Genomic DNA, 18368 nt, shown 5'->3' with positions numbered 1-18368 from the left:
AAATTTGACTTTCCATGCGTCATCTGAGGACATAAAAATTCGTGTCTCCCATCCCCACCTACTGAATTAGCTTCTTCAGTGATGGGGCCCACAGCCGATTTGAGGAACAAAATCCAACACTTTTCTTTTCTCAGTGGGAGCAGACAACTGCCTTGCCCCTCACCTCCCTTGCAGGTGGCTAACCCATTTTCTTCCTGAATTCCCCTTCTGCTGTGATCACTCAGTCTCTGCCTTCTCCTAGTGCATCCTATGAGACAGTCTGTTCATTCAGAACAAGAATATTTCATAGTCCCCAGAAATGTAAGTGTTGTGAGTGTAAGAAGACAGCCCACATCTATCTAGAGGAGGTGATGCACAGTGGTCTGTTTCATGATTTTTTTTTTTTAGCATGGGGCAACTACTTTTTAAAGTGTATGGAAACTGCCTGTACATAGATACATGTGAGATTTTAAAGGGAAAGGATTTTACTTTGAGTGAAGACATGAATCCATCAGCAAGTAGAGAAGAGCAGGTGATACTGAAGAGGGGTCAACGAGTCCCTGCTCTTTCCCTCAGCCACATACTCTGGACACCACCTTGTTCTCTGAATGTTCCAGGCAAGGCCAAGTACCCTTCTGCCTGAGAGCCTTTAATCAAGCTGGCTATTTTTTCCTCTTGGATGCTCTTCCCCAAGATACTCTCTTAGCTAACTCCCTCACCAAGTTCAAGACATCATCCATGAGGTCACCCCCACCATACTCTTGTTCTCCTCGCCCTGATCTACCTTTTCTTTTTTCTAAGGTATTAACTATAATCTATTAACACTCATGTAGGATCTCCTTTTTAAAATCTGTCTCCACCTTCTAGAATGCAAGCCCTGCAAAGGCAGGGATCTTTGTCTGTTTTGCTCATTGATGTACCCCAGGCACCTAGAGCAGTTCCTGGCACATAGTTGGTGCTCAGTAAAAAGCTGCTGAATGAAAGGGAGAAAAGGGTTCCAAGGGCAGAGAAACTAGAGAAACACAAAAGGTTGAGGCTTGAGGAAGAAACTAGGGAAACAAGCAATAACCAAACCTTTTTTGATTGGTGATTATTGTCACTCTTTTGAGACATAGACTCCTTAGGGAATTGAAGGAAAGGAAATATACCTTCCCAGAAAAATTCACATCCACATTTTGGACATAATTTCAGGGGTTCATAGACATACTCATCTACTCATGAAGCCCATTCATAGACTCTCAAACTTCAACAGATCTAACTAATAGATCATTAACACACACCTCCTAGCATTTTAAGAAACAGCCCAGTGAACTGGTCACTATGTTCACTGTAAGATGTTCTTATTAGAGTTCCTCCTCATTGTTCCACCCAGATTTCTAAGACTGGAAGTTGATGCTGGGACAATACTGATTCACCATCCCACTTCTCACCTCTCACTCTGCCTTCAGCTGAAGCTATGGGAACAGCTTTTCTGCCTTGGAGAACAGTACTTAGTAGACTTAGAGAATATCTAGGTTTGTGGTTTTTCTCTTTTCTTGGTATAAGCCAAGTTTAATCTTCTCTCAGTTCACTAACTAGGTCTCTCCTGCTTCTGTTCTTAGCCTGACTCCACGAGAATTCAACTCCTATGGCTCCCGCCGAGGTAACGACGCTATCATGGCGCGGGGGACATTTGCCAACATCCGCTTATTAAACAAATTCCTGAACAAGCAGGCACCACAGACTATCCATCTGCCTTCTGGAGAAATTGTGAGTATTGTGTTTTCTGCTTCGTGGAGAAGCCAGCATTTCTCAGGCTCTGGGTGGCTGGATATTTGACTTTCCTTCAGGTCTTATTTTCTTCTTCACAGCTCATCCTACCTCTTGCTTCATGTGCTGTCTTGCCAGGTGGGCATGTATGTAGAGTTCATCACTGATGGAGAGGCCCTTTAAACTGGAAGACCTTCTTTTCCTGATTAGAGATTCTGTTTCATGCTTTAACTTACTCTAGTTTCCTGGGAGTGGAGCTCAAAGAGCCTCTGAGTGAAATTGCGTCAGTTTAGAGTACTTGAGGGGGAAATTCCAGGTTAAGGTAGGGGATATTTATTAAGAAGTGCTATTTTATAACTTTAATTAATTTACCATACCACTGGGAAAGAAGGAATGTGGAGGCCTGTGGAGGCTTGCTTGGGCTCTAAAGGGAACTGTTTGGAGTTGGCATATTACAGCTGGAACTGCTGTTCGCAGCTGGGAGGCATGTAAGAAGACTGCACTTTGAATCAGACACTCCTGGGTTCAAATCCCAGCTTCACCTATTACCTGAGGGGCCTGCAGCAAGTTATTTCCCTCTCTGAGCCTCATTTTTCTTACCTGTGAAGCAGAAACATTATCTACTTTGTAAGGCTCTGAGGCTTAACCTTAAATGGAATGACATGTAAAACACCTAGCAGAGTATCTGGCACCTGCAGGAGGTCCTCTGGGTCACTTCCCTCCCCAGTGAATGCTGGGAGGGAAATAACCCTCCCAGAGTATTTTAAAATAATAATGACCAGTATGTCTGTGGCACTTACTACATCCCAAGTGCTGTTTTTAGCTCTCTGCATTTACTGACTGGTTTAATCCTGACAACAACCCTTTGAGGAAAGTACCATAATTCTCCTTGTTTTAAATTGGGAACTGGGCCTAGAGAGCCCACATACCCTCCTAAGGCCCCAAGCAGAAGAGCTGAGGTTAAATAACCCAGAGAGTCTGACTCTAAAGTCAGTGCTCTTTACCACCACACACAGTGCCTGACTTGTGACTGGCTCTGTGTTTGTAAAGCAGACTCTTCACAGAGACTCTGATCCCCAGGACCCAGCACACAGTCAGTCCGCAGGACGTATTTGTTCAGTGAATAGCAGGGATGACAAACCAAGTATTAAATGAAAAAGACACAAATAAACGGTAAAATGCACAAGAGATGAAAGGGAAAGACTTGCAGTTAGATACATCCTGGGGCCTCCAGGATACTGTCACAGTGACCCTCCCTTATTTACAACCCCACCATCACAGAGAACTCCCAGTCAGATGTTTAGTGACTCAGCTTAAACAAGGGGCAGAATCAGAGATGAACAGACATTTGAGCCAAGCCTTGAACCTCAAAGACAGACAAAGAACAGGGGATTAAAAGGCAGGCCACAGGTAAAGCAGAGAGTATAAGAAAACTAAGAAAAACAATTGTCTCCTCAGTGATAAAAGATGATTTTCTGTTGCTGTAAAGTAACCAGAGGACAAGAACTCTTTAAAAAAAAAAAAAAGCCCCTAAAAAAAATTCACAGGAAAAGCTGATTCGTCAAGAAAATCTTCCAGAATATAGAAAGGGGAAGCTAAGAGAGAAAATGTAAGAAAAGTAAAGACTGAACTGAGGAGGGCCAACATCTGACTGAATAAAGATGCTAAAAAGAGAAGACAAAATTTGAGAGGGTATTATTAAAGTAACACGAAGAAATTCAAAATCTGAGACTCCAGACTGAAAGGACCACTGAACACCCAGCCACATGATTAAAGAATGACCCACTCCAAGTCACATCATTGTGAAATTAACAACAGCAGAGATAAGGAGAAGATCTAGAAACTTCCAGAGAGGGAAAGAACAGCTTATGTGCACTGTTTCAGGGATCAGAAGCACGCAAAGCAACTCTAGAAACTTAAGACTGAGGACAAGTATTTGGACCCTAAAAATCTACGTCTCTCGTACTACCAGCCGAATGAAATTAAAGTAATAACGAATTTCAATATTCAGAAACTTTAAAAATACCCCTCATTCCCAGTCTCAGAAAGCTCCTTGGTCAATGTGTTCCACCAAACGAGGGAATCAACGAAGAAAAGGGGAAGATGTAGGATCCAGGAAAAAGAAATGCAGGGAATCGCCAGGGTGTTAGAGAAGGAAGATTCCTCTGTAACAGGAATGCACCACATCCTCAGAGAGCCATTAGTCCACACAGGAACTGAGGGCTCCAGGAGTAACATCTCCATGAAAAAGACTTCTAAATGATCGACTGCCTGAAAAATTTGAATGTCTTTAGAGAAGACTTGTATTTCAGACAGAGCACTTGGGGATGAATGAATGGGTAGGGACATAGAAACAGGTGAGCACATACACACAAAAATAACTACTAATTCCAGTAGAAATTTTTTTTTAATTGCCAAGAAAAGGAAATCATAGTATACTAAATGACTCGGCCATAAATAGCATTTACCTAATTATAACATATAACATAATGATGGCAGAAGACTGTGGTGGGGGGGCCCTATGGGAGTGGTGGTTAAAAGAACTAAATCCTCAAACTAGGAAATTAATAGAAAATAACAAAAAAGGATAAATGAAAAACTGGCAGATTAAATATAATACTTAGGGATACAGAGGCACAGTACAGAAGAAGCCACTAAATATTATGTTTTCTTTAGAAGAGAGAGAGTTCAGGGAGCTATTGCTTTATAAGCTGCTTGGTCCCCTCAGAACGGCTCATGTAAGGGAAAAGCCAGGAGCCCGGAATCCTACACCTGCTTAGTCCCTCTGATCTCCGGTTCCATGACCTGCTTTGCCGTGGGACTGTCAGCTTTACAGTAGTTTTGAAAGCACTTTAAAACACACACTCCCACATTCTTAATACCCAAAGCCAGTAACAGATATCTCTCAAAATATCAGGCAGGTTGTTTCTTTCTGCTCTTTGAAAGGATACAGATTATTTGGTTAGAAAGAAAAGGCCGTTACTGGCTTTTGCTTGTTTGTTTAACAACTTCTATATTCATGTGTTCTTTCCAGCTGAATGTGACCTTCTTTGTGTTTGACTACCCTTCACAACTGACCATCACTGAGTCAAAACCCAGGTTTAGGTGGGATTTTCTGCTTCTTAACCTTTAAAATACTTTAACCTATGGAAGAGTTCTTTTTAAAAAACTGATCTAATTTCCTTTCTCTCCGATGCCCTAGGCTTTGAATGTTTTTCTAAAACTAGGACAACAATTACGCATTTCAGTTAAGAGTATAAAATTCAGTTTGATAGAGGTACTAGATGGAGTTAACTAGGTATTTGTAGACCAGGCAAGCGACTGGTTGAGTTTTCCATTGGCTTTACGTTGGCTTGGCCAATTGCAGGCATTCTGCCCCTATGTGTCCCACCAGGACTCACTGGCCTCCTTCCACACTCTGCGCCTTCACTGCATCTGTAAAATCTTCCTCTTTTCTCAGCTTGATGTGTTCGATGCTGCTGAGCGGTACCAGCAGGCGGGCCTTCCTCTGATCATTCTGGCCGGCAAGGAGTACGGCTCAGGCAGCTCCCGAGACTGGGCGGCCAAGGGCCCTTTCCTACTGGTGAGTATCGTGAAAAGACATCCCAGCAGGCAGCTGCCCTTCTGAACCAGGAGGGAAGCTGGGAGAAGGACTAGAAATAAATTCCTCTGCTTTACTTTCTAAGATGCTGTGGAAGAGCAAAGCAAGCTCAGAAAAGCATAGTGTTCATTCATCTCCTGCCTCTTGGTAGACCTGGACTGACTTCACTCACTGAAGGGTAATCAAGAGTTGAACAGGTTCCCTTAGACATTTATATCCTGAGATCCGTGGCTCTTTGGGGGTGTAGACAGAACACTTGAGAGGAGGGTCCTGAAGTCTATGAGATTATATCCAAAAGTGTGTAGTATTTTATGCCTTTTTTTTAATGGGGAAAAGTTTCATGGTTTTCATAACATTCTCAGAGGTTGAACACCCAAAGTTTATTTGTTCACACTGTCCCAGGTAAACGTGAGGAATAAGCCAGGGCTACTGCTACACACTGTCTGTCAGGTTCACAGAAGGGAAAAAGTAAGGAGTCTGAGCTTTGGATAAACTTGGGGAATGCACTTTTTACAACTGCTTTTCACTGCCTGTGAAAATCTGCTTACAGGCTCTAGAGAAAAGGAAGCCCTCTGTGTATGCAGAGGGCTCTTTAGAGCCTTCAAGCCATTTCCCAGCTTGACCTGCTTGAGGAGTCCCCGGGTGAGGGTAGGGTGGGCGGGGAGGGGGGAGCTACGGGAAACAGAGAGCTTTTACCTTTCCAGCATTTGCTTGCCCTGAAAACAGGGAAAATGCCTGCTGCCTGGCTTAAATCCTCAGGGAAGGGTAACAGGTTAGCTGGTATTTAAAATAACGTATGGCTCGAGCAAATTAATGCACTTGGGAGACACTAAATAAGCTGATATCCACAAATACTGTAAAAAATATGGCTGTCTGGCAGGCAGCCCTCCAGATGCCCAGGCTCTGAAAACATCTTTGACATCACACCTATTTTGGTTTTTTTAGTCAAACATTTTGCAGGTGGAAAAAAATGATGTCCTCTGATTAGCTGATAATATATCAAAGGCCTGGCTTTTCTAGAAACTGCTGAAGAAAAGCTAAGAAAGGGAAGGAAGGAAGGAAGGAAGGAAGGAAGGAAGGGAGGGAGGGAGGGAGGGAGGAAGGAAGGAAGGAAGGAAGGAAGGAAGGAAGGAAGGAAGGAAGGAAGGAAGGAATTTAGAAGGGAGCTGGGTGCTGATAGTAGCCATGAGAGCGGGGCCATCGGTGGGGACGGTGAGACCTGGGGGATAAGAAGAGACCTGGCGCCCAGGGCTTTCTCGAGTCTGGCTGGGCTGCACATCCTGTACGTGTCTGCCAGGAGACCAAAGAAAGGGCCCAGGTACAGCGACAGTCACCATTGGTTTACTAGAGGGGGAATCTTCCACATCTGAAGCAAGGTCCTGGAGTGACACCCCACCTTGTGCGGCAAAGGGCAGGCAGGACGCAGCAGCAGTCTTCGCTACCGGGGGAGGAGAAGGCTACCAATAAATGACATCAAGTTGGCTTATCAGCTACCAGGGAGGCCTGGGCACGTCTGCCCAGCCCCTCATGTTAATAATCATCAAGACAGCAGATGTTTCCCTTTAAAAAACAAGCAGGTGGAGCCTCTCTGGCCTAAGGGGCAGCGGCAAGCACGTGCATGTGGGCCAGGTGTCGAGGAAGAAGGGACTGGTGGAGCAGGGGTTGTACAAAGAGCAGAACAGCCTTGAGTGGCCTGACCACACAGGTCTAGATGTCTCTAGAGAAGCGCTGTCTGTCCAGACAGCCGTGTACACTGCACTGTGCAGCCACCCAGCCCCAGCCACTCAGCAATCCCGGGCTGTCCTCACGCAGAGCAGGATGGACGGCTGTGATCTGCAGCGCCGCACAGCCCTCTACACAGAGCTCGCGACGTGAAGAATATGTTTACCAAGATCGCCGCATCCCCCCAAAATAAATACACAATATATATTTACGTAAATCCATGTAAAATATCTACTGTCCTAAAGAATCTGCCCTTCCTCTATAAATATGTTCTAAAATTTGGAAACACTTTGGAGTTTTAAAAAATACCTATGGCTGGATCTCATCCCCAAAGATTCTGGTTTAGTTGGTAAGGAGAAAAATGTGGACATCTGGATTTTAAAAGCCTCCCCCTAGTGATTTTAATGTCCAGCAGTTTGAGAAGCTCTATAGCTTCTCATAACTCACAAGACTCACTATCGTTCTCCCACCCATGATCCCTGCGAGAGATTCTGACACAGTGGATCTGGGGTAGTACCCAAGAATCTACATTTTTAACAAGCTTCCTAAGTGACCCTGATTCAGGGGATCTTAAAAGTTACCCTAGATATTAAAGAGACCTCTTAGGGGTATCTTAATACTACATTACAGTTAACAAATACTTGAGGATGAGGTGTTCTAGTTAATAGAGTATCCTGGTTTATTGATTGATCATTGCTGTATATTGCCAGTTACAGATTACCAATAAAGTGTACTTAACAGGAAGCTTTATATCAAGATTATATTCAATGCAATTTGATCCTTGAAACAGGAAGTGTAACAGCAGCATACAGTAGGTATCAACCTTCTCTGCAGTGTCTTCTGAAATGGTCTTGATTAAATCTTCTGTGTCTGCTGGTGCAGCTACAATAATAGCAAAATTCAAGGGGAAAAAATGAATTTTATTTATGTTGCTTTGTGGTGTAGTTTCCAGATACATGGGAGTTTGCTAAGAAATGTTGGACCACAAAGTGGCTAAGTGTGTGGTTAGACTGCATGGGTTCAAATACGGGATAGATCGCTGACCACGGGGGTAAAGGAGGACAATAATGGCGTGTACCTGCAGGGTTGGTGGAGGGTGAAGGAGAGAATTCGTTTCAGTGCCTACATGCTGCCTGTACCTTGTAGTCAATCAGTAAAGCCCAGCTACTGTGTTATTTATAACTAGAGGGTAACATTTAATGTAAATGATTAACTGGTACTTAACAGAATTTAAGTGTGAGAAGAGTTTAACTTCAGCCTTTTGTAAAGTGATTGTATACCTAAAGAAAAACTGTGTCCAAGCTACTCTTTTGGCTCATCAGGGAATCAAAGCTGTCCTGGCTGAGAGTTACGAGCGCATTCACCGAAGTAACTTGGTCGGGATGGGGGTGATCCCCCTCGAATATCTCCCTGGGGAGAATGCAGACGCCCTGGGACTCACGGGGCAGGAACGATACACTATCAGCATTCCAGAAACCCTCAAACCACGAATGAAAGTCCAGGTCAAGGTAAGTTGGCACATTTCCATGTCGAGCCCAGCTTATAAAGCATCCCTGTGTTTGTCATCAATCTTGTTAGAAGAAAATCAGTGGGATTTGGAAAGGAAAAAAATCTTTCAATAGAAATGCATTAGACTTAGGAGTTCTCCTAGCACTTTCCTACCAGCCTTCACAACGTAGTGTATGTGACACCTGTTAGTGACACCTGTGACACCTCTGCTGACTGCGGACACAAATCCTCCGGCAGCCCTCGGGAAAGCTTTAGAAAATAGCATCCCAAACGTCACCAGCGGCTGCCGCCCTGAGAGGCTAGTTCTAATTCTCAGGTGTCTCTCACTTATATCATTCATGCTCTGCAGCGCTTTACGGTAAAGATAAGTCCGCTAGGACGTGTTAAAATGCAACTTACGGCTCGGTGGGTCCAGGCCGGGGCAGCGTGCGCCTGTTCCGGGCGCGTGGACGCACCTTGAGGGCAGGCGGGGCAGGATGGCCTCCCTCCCGACAGGGCGGGCGGGCGGGCTGGCGTCCACCCCAGCCACTCCTCTCTGCTGCTCTGTCCTTGCAGCTGGACACCGGCAAGACCTTCCAGGCCGTCATGAGGTTTGACACCGACGTGGAGCTCACATATTTCCACAACGGGGGCATCCTCAACTACATGATCCGCAAGATGGCCAAGTAGGCCCTGCTTTCGTCGGCGACCGGCACTTCCGCCGCAGCCGGAAGGAGCGCAGCGCCCCCCGCCGGCGTGTCCCAAGCCAACGCCGCCCCGCCCCGCCCGGCCGCACGAGGGCGCTGCCGTCCCAGGGTGGTCTGCGACACGGTTGCCTTCATCCGCGCACAGAATCAGCCGTTTCTGTGTTCTCTATTTCTGTTCATCTTTTTATCTTTTTCTAGCACTTGGAAGCTTAGAATGGTGGGGTTGTCAGTAATGCCAGAAAGAGCGAGTTGAGCCCTCCGTAAGGTTACTGATCACAGAATGTTGATTTTTCACCCTTAGCCTGTTGACGTTCGGCTGAACACGAGTACGTCCCCTGCCCGTTTTGGGGCTCCGCTCTGTTACTTTCTGAGCAATGAAACCTTTCGCTTGAGAGCCATTCCTCTGCATCCTGTACCGGTGTTAACTGGACAGAGTAGAGGGGAACTGGTTCTCACTTCAAATCGCGTTGGTGATTGTGATCCCCCCGCCCCGCGTTTTCCTTCAGAGTGAATGATCCGGACACCTCGTGGACGGGTCAGACGTGGAAATTTTTTGATTATGTACCTTTTTTTAGATCAACACTAAAGAAATACGAAGGTTTCTTTTACAGTCTTCAAAAGTTTTCCCCAGAAAATGTTTCACGTATCAGAACTTTGGAAGTGATTTTGGAGAGAGATACAGAACATTTCTAATTTGAATAAGATTAAATCTATTTTCAAGGAAAACGTTTTGACTTTGGTATTAAATTCTACTCTGTGTGTGGCTATAGTTCGGGGATATTTAGAGCAGAGCAAATCTCAGACTTATATTCCTGAATAAAAGTTACAAACAACCCTGTTTTCCAAAAAAAAAAAAAAAAAAGCATGTGGCCCTCAGATTAAGCTCAGTCCTAGCATAAAAACTCTAGGGCGGCAAAGACCTCCACCCCTTAGCCCTCCATTACTCAGCATGGGAGCAGGCTGGCTCCCCCCATTCAGTGCTTATGGGGAAACAGATCCTTGTGGCTATGACTTCTGGAGTGGGATTTCTTCACTTCTGGACTCTCCTCCTTTACCACCAAACACACCTTCTATCCTGTTCATGAATACACTGTCTCCGCCAGTGTCACATCCTTGCCCCAAGTAAGGCTGAACAAATAAACCTCTTTTACCTGGTTTCTCAAGAAGGTACTTGAGAGGTCTGCTTACTCCCCAGATAAGAAGTGTGCTACTCTTGCTGGCCTCAGCCCCTCCTTCCCTCTATGGGATTCCCATCTCCTTGGTTCTTACAGTTTTCCTGAATGCACTGGTGCCTGATCCCTCCTGGGGGATCAAGCATTCCTTGGTGTGCACAGTGAGTTAACTGAGGAACGTTTTTAATGCAGCAAATCAGCACATGTGTCTTTGGCAATGGGATGGCCTTCATGTAGGTGGAAGGATATATTAGTCATGACTTTCCTCCTTATGGTGTTAGAAGCACAACTCAAACTCCCTTAAGCAAAAAAAAAAAAAAAATTGGCTCATAGAACTTGAACAAGGGTGGCCATGGCCACAGGCTTCATTGGACCTTGTGACTCTAACTCAGGTCCCCTCCCTATCATTTCCCCTCTCACCTTCCATCTGTAACAGGTCATTCTGCCCCGGGGAACATGGCCACTTGCAGTTGCAGGGTGACAGTTAATAATTTCTGACCTTAGAGATTTGTCTCCCAGTATTCCCTAGGCTAAAAGCACTGGGAGTTTCTTAGTCACCTAAGTGAGGATTATTTCTGAGAGTCTCCCTTTCGGGGCTGTGATAGGACAGTGTGGGGTACCCCCCAGGGTTTTGTAGGAGCCGTATAGGGCTGCTTCCCAAAAGCAGCAACCGAAGTTCCACTCGCTGCTTCCTTTGGAAGCTGTTGAATGTCATAACCACGAACAGGATTTCACTCCTGAGTCGTTTCCACTCACCCAGCCTAATTATCATGAACAGATTATATAATTCTAGCTGATATTTTTAACAGTTTTAATAATTTGCATCCCCAAAACTAAGGTCTGCATATTTTGTTGAGCGAAATGCATAGTTTTCTTACATACTATAATAAAACAGTTACTGGTATGATCCTAAGGTTAATACTCCAGTTTAGTTCTGATTGCCTGGCCAGCATCAGGGCTGGGTATCAGCTACTGTGCTTCACAGGATGTTACCACATCACATGAATGAAAAGTTTCCAGGGTCTGTGTATTTGGGAACCACTGGGTTAAATGGGCCTTATTATGGCAGGACACACTCACCCTGGCAGTGTGTGCTGGAAATGCTCATTTGAGGGGAGGGGGCAGCAGACGACACAGAAGCCAGTCTGCCCACAGAACGCTTTCTTCAAGCATCTCACAGCACTTGGGTTTCACAGGACACACTTGAGGGAACAATGACCTGCTGGTTTGTTTGTTTTTTTAATTCAAATAATAATGTCAGTTTTAAGAGTGGGAATCAGTTTCCTGGCCTTATGGCACAATCGGGCGTTTGACTAAAGGTGACTTATTTTTCGTTTCGGGTGAAAATATCACAATGTCAGCTTTGGCGGGGACCACGGCGATGACACGATCCGAGTGGTTGTGTCAGATTACATCTGAACCGCCTGAGGAACTTTGAAAACTACACTACCCTAGACACCCTGCCAGGATGTTCTAAGAGGGCTCAGCGTGTGCCCATGAAAAAAAAGACTTCCCAGTTGGTTCTGAAATGCAGCCTTTGATCTAAAAATCCAACGGCCAGCATTTGGGCATCAGCCAACAGTGTGCAATTCTTAAACCGCAATCCTACCAACTGGTTTCTTTCATTCAATAAATATTAACCAAATGCGTACTCTGTTCTACCTCTATGCCTGCCATGGCTTGACCCCAAGCTAAAGTCAAACAAGGGAGTTCTGCTTTTCTTGTTTCAGCTTTAGTCTGCATTCTTCTGTTGGCTGTCGCAAACGGAGGACTCTTCACCTTCATCCAAACTGAATTATTTAGATACTTGAAAGAACTTTTCTCAAATAGATTTCCAGTAGATGTTTTATACATCCTATTGGAGTTCTTAAATAACAACATCTAAAAAGGGCAATCATGTATAAAGAGACACTTGTTAGAGTGGGATTTATAATTAGAAATATATATTTGGTCTTTGTCCCTCTTTTCTGGCAGAGCTCCTAAAACCCTGGAAATTTCCTGAGTGATGAGAGCCATAAAGGTGTCTCTTGTTATGTTAATGGCTGACTTTCGGACCGCGCCTAGGGATGGGGGCTGGTTACCAGGAGAATCAACCACGTGACCAGAGGGTTAGCACTTTCAGTCCCACCCCCTGACCTCTGGGGAGGGGAAAGGAGCTGGAGGTTGAGCCAACTGTCAATGGCTTAATCAATCATGCTTACATAATGATGCCTCCAATAAAACTCAAAGGACAAGTTTCAAAGAGCTTCCAGGCTGGTGAACTCAAAGAGATTTAAAGACAGAAACTCTGAGCCCTTTCCCCATAACTTACCCTGTGCATCTCTTCCATCTGGCTGCTCCTGAGTTATATCCTTTCATAATAAACAGGCGATCTAGTAAGTAAAATGTTTCTCTGAGTTCTGTGAGCCTCTCTAAAAGCCCAAGGAGGAAGCTGTTGGAACCTCCCATTTGCAGTCAATTGCTCAGAAGCACAGGTAATAACAATTTGACATCTCAAGCAGGGAAGGGGTGGGGCAGTCTCGTAGGACGGAGCCCTTAACATGTAGGGATCTGACGCCATCTCCAGGCAGACAGTGGCAGAACTGAGTTGAACTGTAGGACATGCAGTTGATAAATTCCTTGGTGGCAGGATAAAAAGCCAACATTAAAGTTGCTGACTAAAACCTTAATATGCTAATAAAATATAAATTGAAAATGAATAAAAATCAGCAAGCAAGTTGGCTTACATAATCCATTTTTATTGTCTTACTTAAGAATACTCCCACTAGTAACCATTATCAAGTAACCAATATATATCAAGTACTTCTATGTAATGTCAGTTAAAAATTCTCCACTAACCCTTACAGGTATGTATTATCCTTGTTTTACAGGTAAAGAAAACTAAGTTACAGGTATGTATTATCCTTTTTTACAGATAAAGAAAACTAAGTCAATGAGAAGTTATGTAACTGGCAGGTTCTCCGATTCTCAGCGTGCACACCCGCTCATCAGATGGAGAGGAGAATGAGGTGGCTGTAGTGTCACCCCACTGAGCTCTAGGATTGGTCTGGGTGGACTGGGTGGTCTCTTGGACACCAAACAGCCTTCAGATGTAAATAAGTGCTATTTTAAAAGAGTCATGCGATCACATATGCTGAGCATATTAACATCTTAATGACATTTGGAGGTTTGTTTAAGCCATAGACGGTCCTAGTGAATCACAAACAGCTCATCTGAATCTGTTTGGGGAAGATGCTTAAATTACTATAGTGCCGACCCTGAACTGGACATAAGACACCCCAGTCTGGATGGAGACAGCAAAACTCAAGTAGTTGTCTCTAAGTCTGGGAAACCCCAAAGGAAGCTCTGTGGTGTCAGCAAACCTTGTTAAATGACACAGGAATGCCATTTGGATACATATTCTAATTTTTTAAATAGAAAGGACAGCCAAATTAAACTGCCTCATCATACCAACCAAGAGACCTCCCTGAGAGCAGAGTCCAGATGCGGACCAAATGTTAAGGCCACATGATCAACTATTACTGGAAAGTGTCTGGGGATGACCATTCAAATGGAACAGCCGCACAGGTTAAGAAAACGAATTACTCCAGCAAGAGGTACAATAAACTAAAAGAAGAGAAGTCAGCTTTAAGGAGTGCTGTATCATTTACGTGCTTACAGTACTAAACGTTGTCCACTATAGAATTCTGAGATTAGACGCCACACGTTACTACCTGGAGAACATGCGTATATGTGACTACGATGCCTATGTATGTGTACCTACGTTGAACCTCTGGAATTACCAACATGTAAGGGATCAGCAAGGAGGAGCCAACAGAAAAGACTGGGATACAGCTAGAAGATACAGGCCGAGAGGGAGTCCCAAGAAAGGAGTACTCAACAGGGCCAAAAGGAGCACAGAGGTCGGCGAAGGACTAAGTACCCGCTGGATTTAGCAACCAGAGCCACTGGTGACCTCGACAAGAACAATTTCAGTAGATTGTTATGGGCAAGAGCCAGCTCACAGTAGATGAAGGAAAGAAAGGGAAGCAATGCTGTGATGGCCGAGTGGTTAAGGCTTTGGACTCGAAAGAAAGGGAAGCAAGGAAAACCTTCCAACATTCCATGCCCTCATCCATGTATTCTAGTGTGTGCTGAGTGGTCATGGGTGTACGCTGGCAGGGAAGGGAAGGGAAGGAGAGAAACACGTTAAGGCTTTTTTGTTTTTCCCAAGTGCTGGGAGCGCTGCTGGCCTACAGAGCATTTAGTGTTGTGATCCATTGACCCATGCTTTACATAATGATAGCGTGCAAACTGCTGAAAACAACAGCAGTTACGTACGTGATAGACACTCAGGACGGAACAAGCCTTTAGGCAAGAGATCTTGACAGTGGTCTAGGTGAGCCATGATTTACCTGCTGGGTCTAGTTTCTTCTTTACTCCAGATCACCCATTCCCTGAAGACTGAGGTCCTGAGCACATCTGGACATTTCTGCAGCATCAAACGGTATCTTCTCAAAATGAAAGTCCCTCCACCTTGCATAGAGTGTCTGAACTCCTGTTTCAACATCCTCCACCACAAAACTTTCAATTTTTATAACTGGAATCTCAAATGCCCTATACCTCACGTGGATTCCCCAGTCATGGCTACAGTTCGGCCTGGCACAGAATATTTTTGCTTTCTTCTCAAAACTCCCATAGTTCTTCGGTCTGGGGTGTAACTTACTCACAAAGCGCTCCCTGAAAGCATCTCCAATCACGGTGAAATGGCATGCCTACAAAAGAAGGGATCGAATGGCATACAAAACAGAAAGTTAGGACCAGAACATAACTGTGATTAAAAAAAAAAAAACAGAGAAAACTCCACAGTCATCTGAGATGACAAGAAGGTGGGATTCCACTTATTTTACAGACAGAGCAAGCAGGAAACGCAGATTCACCCCAAGGGCAGACCGGACTCATGCAGCCTGCCTCCCAGTGTCACGGGTGGAGGTGCAAGTCAGGTGATGGGGGACTAAGTCCACCTCATGAAGAGGAAGACTAAGAAGTTTCCAGGAGGCCTGGCTCCTGAAAATAGATACGCTCTATTAATTCAGAGACAAAGGGATATTTGTCGAAGCTCTGTGAAGCCTGAGCTCACCAGTGGCCCTGACAGGAATAATCGAAAGGATACAGAGAAGAACAGCAAGGGGTCAGTGTGTATCTGAAGAGGGTCGGGGGCTAATGTGTCCACTGGCCCCGCCCACGGTCAGTGTTAGAATAAACCTGAAAAAAGGTCACAATGCACAGAACCAATGCAAATCCTACATACCAGTCCCTCAGGAAAGCATAATTGAAAAGGGTCATTTCAACAGAAAATCACCCAAATTGGAGCTGAATGGATACTTTGCAGCTAAAGAAAAAGACTCAGAAAGGTATGGGAACTTGCCAGTCTCACCCCTAATATGCTTCTTGCTCAAACATCGGACTGATGAGAGACTTCTGAAGACCAAACAGAAGCCTAAAGTCATAACTCATCATCTGGACAGGCCCAGGCACCCCACCCTCCCCAATCAGCAGCAACCGAGTTACATCCAATTTTTTGTCTTTGGAGATTTTTCGAACCCTTTATCTGAAAGTGTTAAGAAAAAAAAAAAAAAAACAGAGGGAAAGCAGACCTGCAGATGTCATGCTTTTAAAATAAGGAGATTTTGCTTCTATTGTAAAAGTGACCCCTGTTCCCCAAAAGAAAGTTTAGAAAACATAAAATAGTAAAGAGAGAGAAAAAAATCATGGAGTCTCATTGTAAAATATTAACACATTCTAGTACATTTCCTGTAGCCTTTTTTTGTACAAAGGTAAGTGTTTTTGCTGGTGGTGGTGACAGTGGCGTTGCTTCTATGATTTCACACTGCTATAATCATAGCACATTTACTGTTTTGTATCCTGGTTATTTTTTCCTACTTTACTATTAGCTTGTAAGAAGTTTTTCATTATACTACAGAAGCTTCCTAATCATTTTGTTTAGTAAACCTTATTTTGGAGTCATGTTTACATTTACAGGTAAGTTGCAAAGATAGTCCAGAGAATTCCTGTATACCCTTCACCCGGGTTCAGCTTCCTTGAATGTGAACATCTTACAGAGATAGCACATTTGCCAAAACTAAAAAATTAATATCGGCACATTACTAGTAACTCAACTACAGATTTTGCCACTCTTTCTAATAATATCCTTTATCTGTTCTAGGATCGAATCCAGGATACCGCGTTGCATTTAGCATAACCATTATCTGTAACGGCTACATAATCCTTAATTAAGTAGCGGCACAGCAATTTTTAAACCATTTTTTAAAATTGTTGAACATTAAGGATTTCTTTTAAAATTTTTAGCCTTTTAAAAATGCATGGACCATGGCCATGACAACAACGGAAATAACAGAATTCTATTACTCTAAATATACTATAAATATCTCACTGATAGATAGTGAGCTTTAATTAGTGCTAAAAAAATGACCCAGTGCTCTTTGTTAAAAAGGATACTTACCTCCACCACTCTTATATCAGCTGTATAACATGCAAAGGCTTTGCATTTTCTGCAGAGCAGTTTTTTATTTTTCTTATCAGGCACAGGCATTGCTTTTCCTTGATTATCCCTGATGAACTTTTCATGAATCTGTATCTGGTGAATCTAGATGCAAAACAAAACAAAACAAAAAACTCTCAAATATGTAATTTGAGTATAACTAGTATAAACACACACACATATGTATGTATGTAATCGCTCATTTCTATACAACTTCCATCAACATACAGTACCTAGCTTTGTTTATAAACATCCCACAGATAATTTTATTGATTCTCCTAACTCTTTGATAGTCAGTGTTTAACTGTGGCCTCCAGTCAGTCTTTCAATTTCTTCATCAAACATGCCCGGAAAAGCACAAAAGATATCCATAAAATAGTCGTGTGAACCACACCTTCTGCCCCGTAGCTGGTAAAACTTTAAAAATCCTTCACAAATAGACATATGATATGCACTGACTGTTTCAGTAAAAATTACATAAACCCATTGAATGGAACAGCAGGCAAAGGAGCCCCTCACCATCTAAAATCTTTTTTCTCTCTTCCCTTCCAACCACAGAAAGTGTGGTTAAATGACTGTATAGGATGGCTGCATTCCATCTCAAAATTTAGGCCTTGGCTAAGTACAGCTGAGAATCCTGGACATTGTATATAAAATAAACAAAGAAGATTCTGAAGGGTGAAGAGAGGAATGCAGACCAGCAAGGAAACTTGGGACCCAAGAAACCACATGGTAGTGAGTCCCCTGGGTTTCCTTTTGGCCTCATATATCCCAGACATGTAGCTGAAGAAGCTGGCAACCAGCAATGCCTGTGGGCACAGACAAAAAAGTCTCAACAAAAGCCTCTCTCTCTATCCAAAGGGCCAGGACAGGGGTAGCCAGCAAGACAGAGAACTTTTAGGAAACAGCTGGTCTACTCCTGCCAAACACCACAGGGGGAAAAAAAAAGAACCCCAAAAAATCTGGGGCTGATCTGGGGAACCTAGATTCCCACTTTGCAGGGCTGTTTGAAATCACTTCAACACCCCCACCTGGTGGTGTCAGGGAAGGCTAAGTAGGGAGCCAAGATTTTCAGTCCTGCCAAATGGTAGCCCTCCTCACCTGTGGTGTCAGTGCAGACCATGTAGAGGCCAGAACTCCCATCCCCACCCAGCAGTAAACCCTTGCTGGTATCAACTGTGGCTGAATGGGAAACCTAGATTTCTACCTCCACCCGGCAGTGAAGAAACAGTGTCCCCACCTCCCCTGCCAGAATGATATCAGAAAAAGCCACCTAACACAGGTCAAATAAGAAACCAAATCTCATCATATAATATGAAAATGTCTGAGTTTTGATTAAAAAAAATCACTCTTCACACCAAAAACCAGAAAGATCTCAAACTGAATTTAAAAAAAGACAACCAAATGGA

The 18368-nt window shown here is 43.9% G+C and overlaps 2 protein-coding genes across 3 annotated transcripts in view; one reads left to right on the top strand and one right to left on the bottom strand.

The window, feature by feature from the left end:
* ACO1 (aconitase 1) overlaps positions 1–9494 on the top strand; it is a 48094-nt gene extending 38600 nt beyond the window's left edge. Inside the window, exons 18-21 of the mRNA XM_072959254.1 lie at positions 1581–1728; positions 5189–5311; positions 8374–8559; positions 9116–9494. Of these exons, the coding sequence (XP_072815355.1) occupies positions 1581–1728; positions 5189–5311; positions 8374–8559; positions 9116–9229 (571 nt within the window). The 3' untranslated portion in view covers positions 9230–9494. The remainder of the gene's footprint in view (positions 1–1580; positions 1729–5188; positions 5312–8373; positions 8560–9115) is intronic.
* A 5024-nt stretch (positions 9495–14518) lies between these two features.
* Positions 14519–18368, bottom strand: part of RIGI (RNA sensor RIG-I) — a 55376-nt gene continuing 51526 nt past the window's right edge. For both annotated transcript variants that reach the window (XM_072959266.1, XM_072959265.1), the window contains exons 17-18: positions 16921–17064; positions 14519–15172 (exon numbers count right to left, since the gene is read on the bottom strand). In XM_072959266.1, the coding sequence (XP_072815367.1) occupies positions 14834–15172; positions 16921–17064 (483 nt within the window). In that variant the 3' untranslated portion in view covers positions 14519–14833. The remainder of the gene's footprint in view (positions 15173–16920; positions 17065–18368) is intronic.

This window comes from Vicugna pacos, chromosome 4 (assembly GCF_048564905.1).
Source record: "Vicugna pacos chromosome 4, VicPac4, whole genome shotgun sequence".
Classification (NCBI taxonomy): Eukaryota; Metazoa; Chordata; class Mammalia; order Artiodactyla; family Camelidae; genus Vicugna; species Vicugna pacos.
Note: the sequence above shows the minus strand (reverse complement) of the source record. Positions and strands in the feature narration are given on the sequence as shown.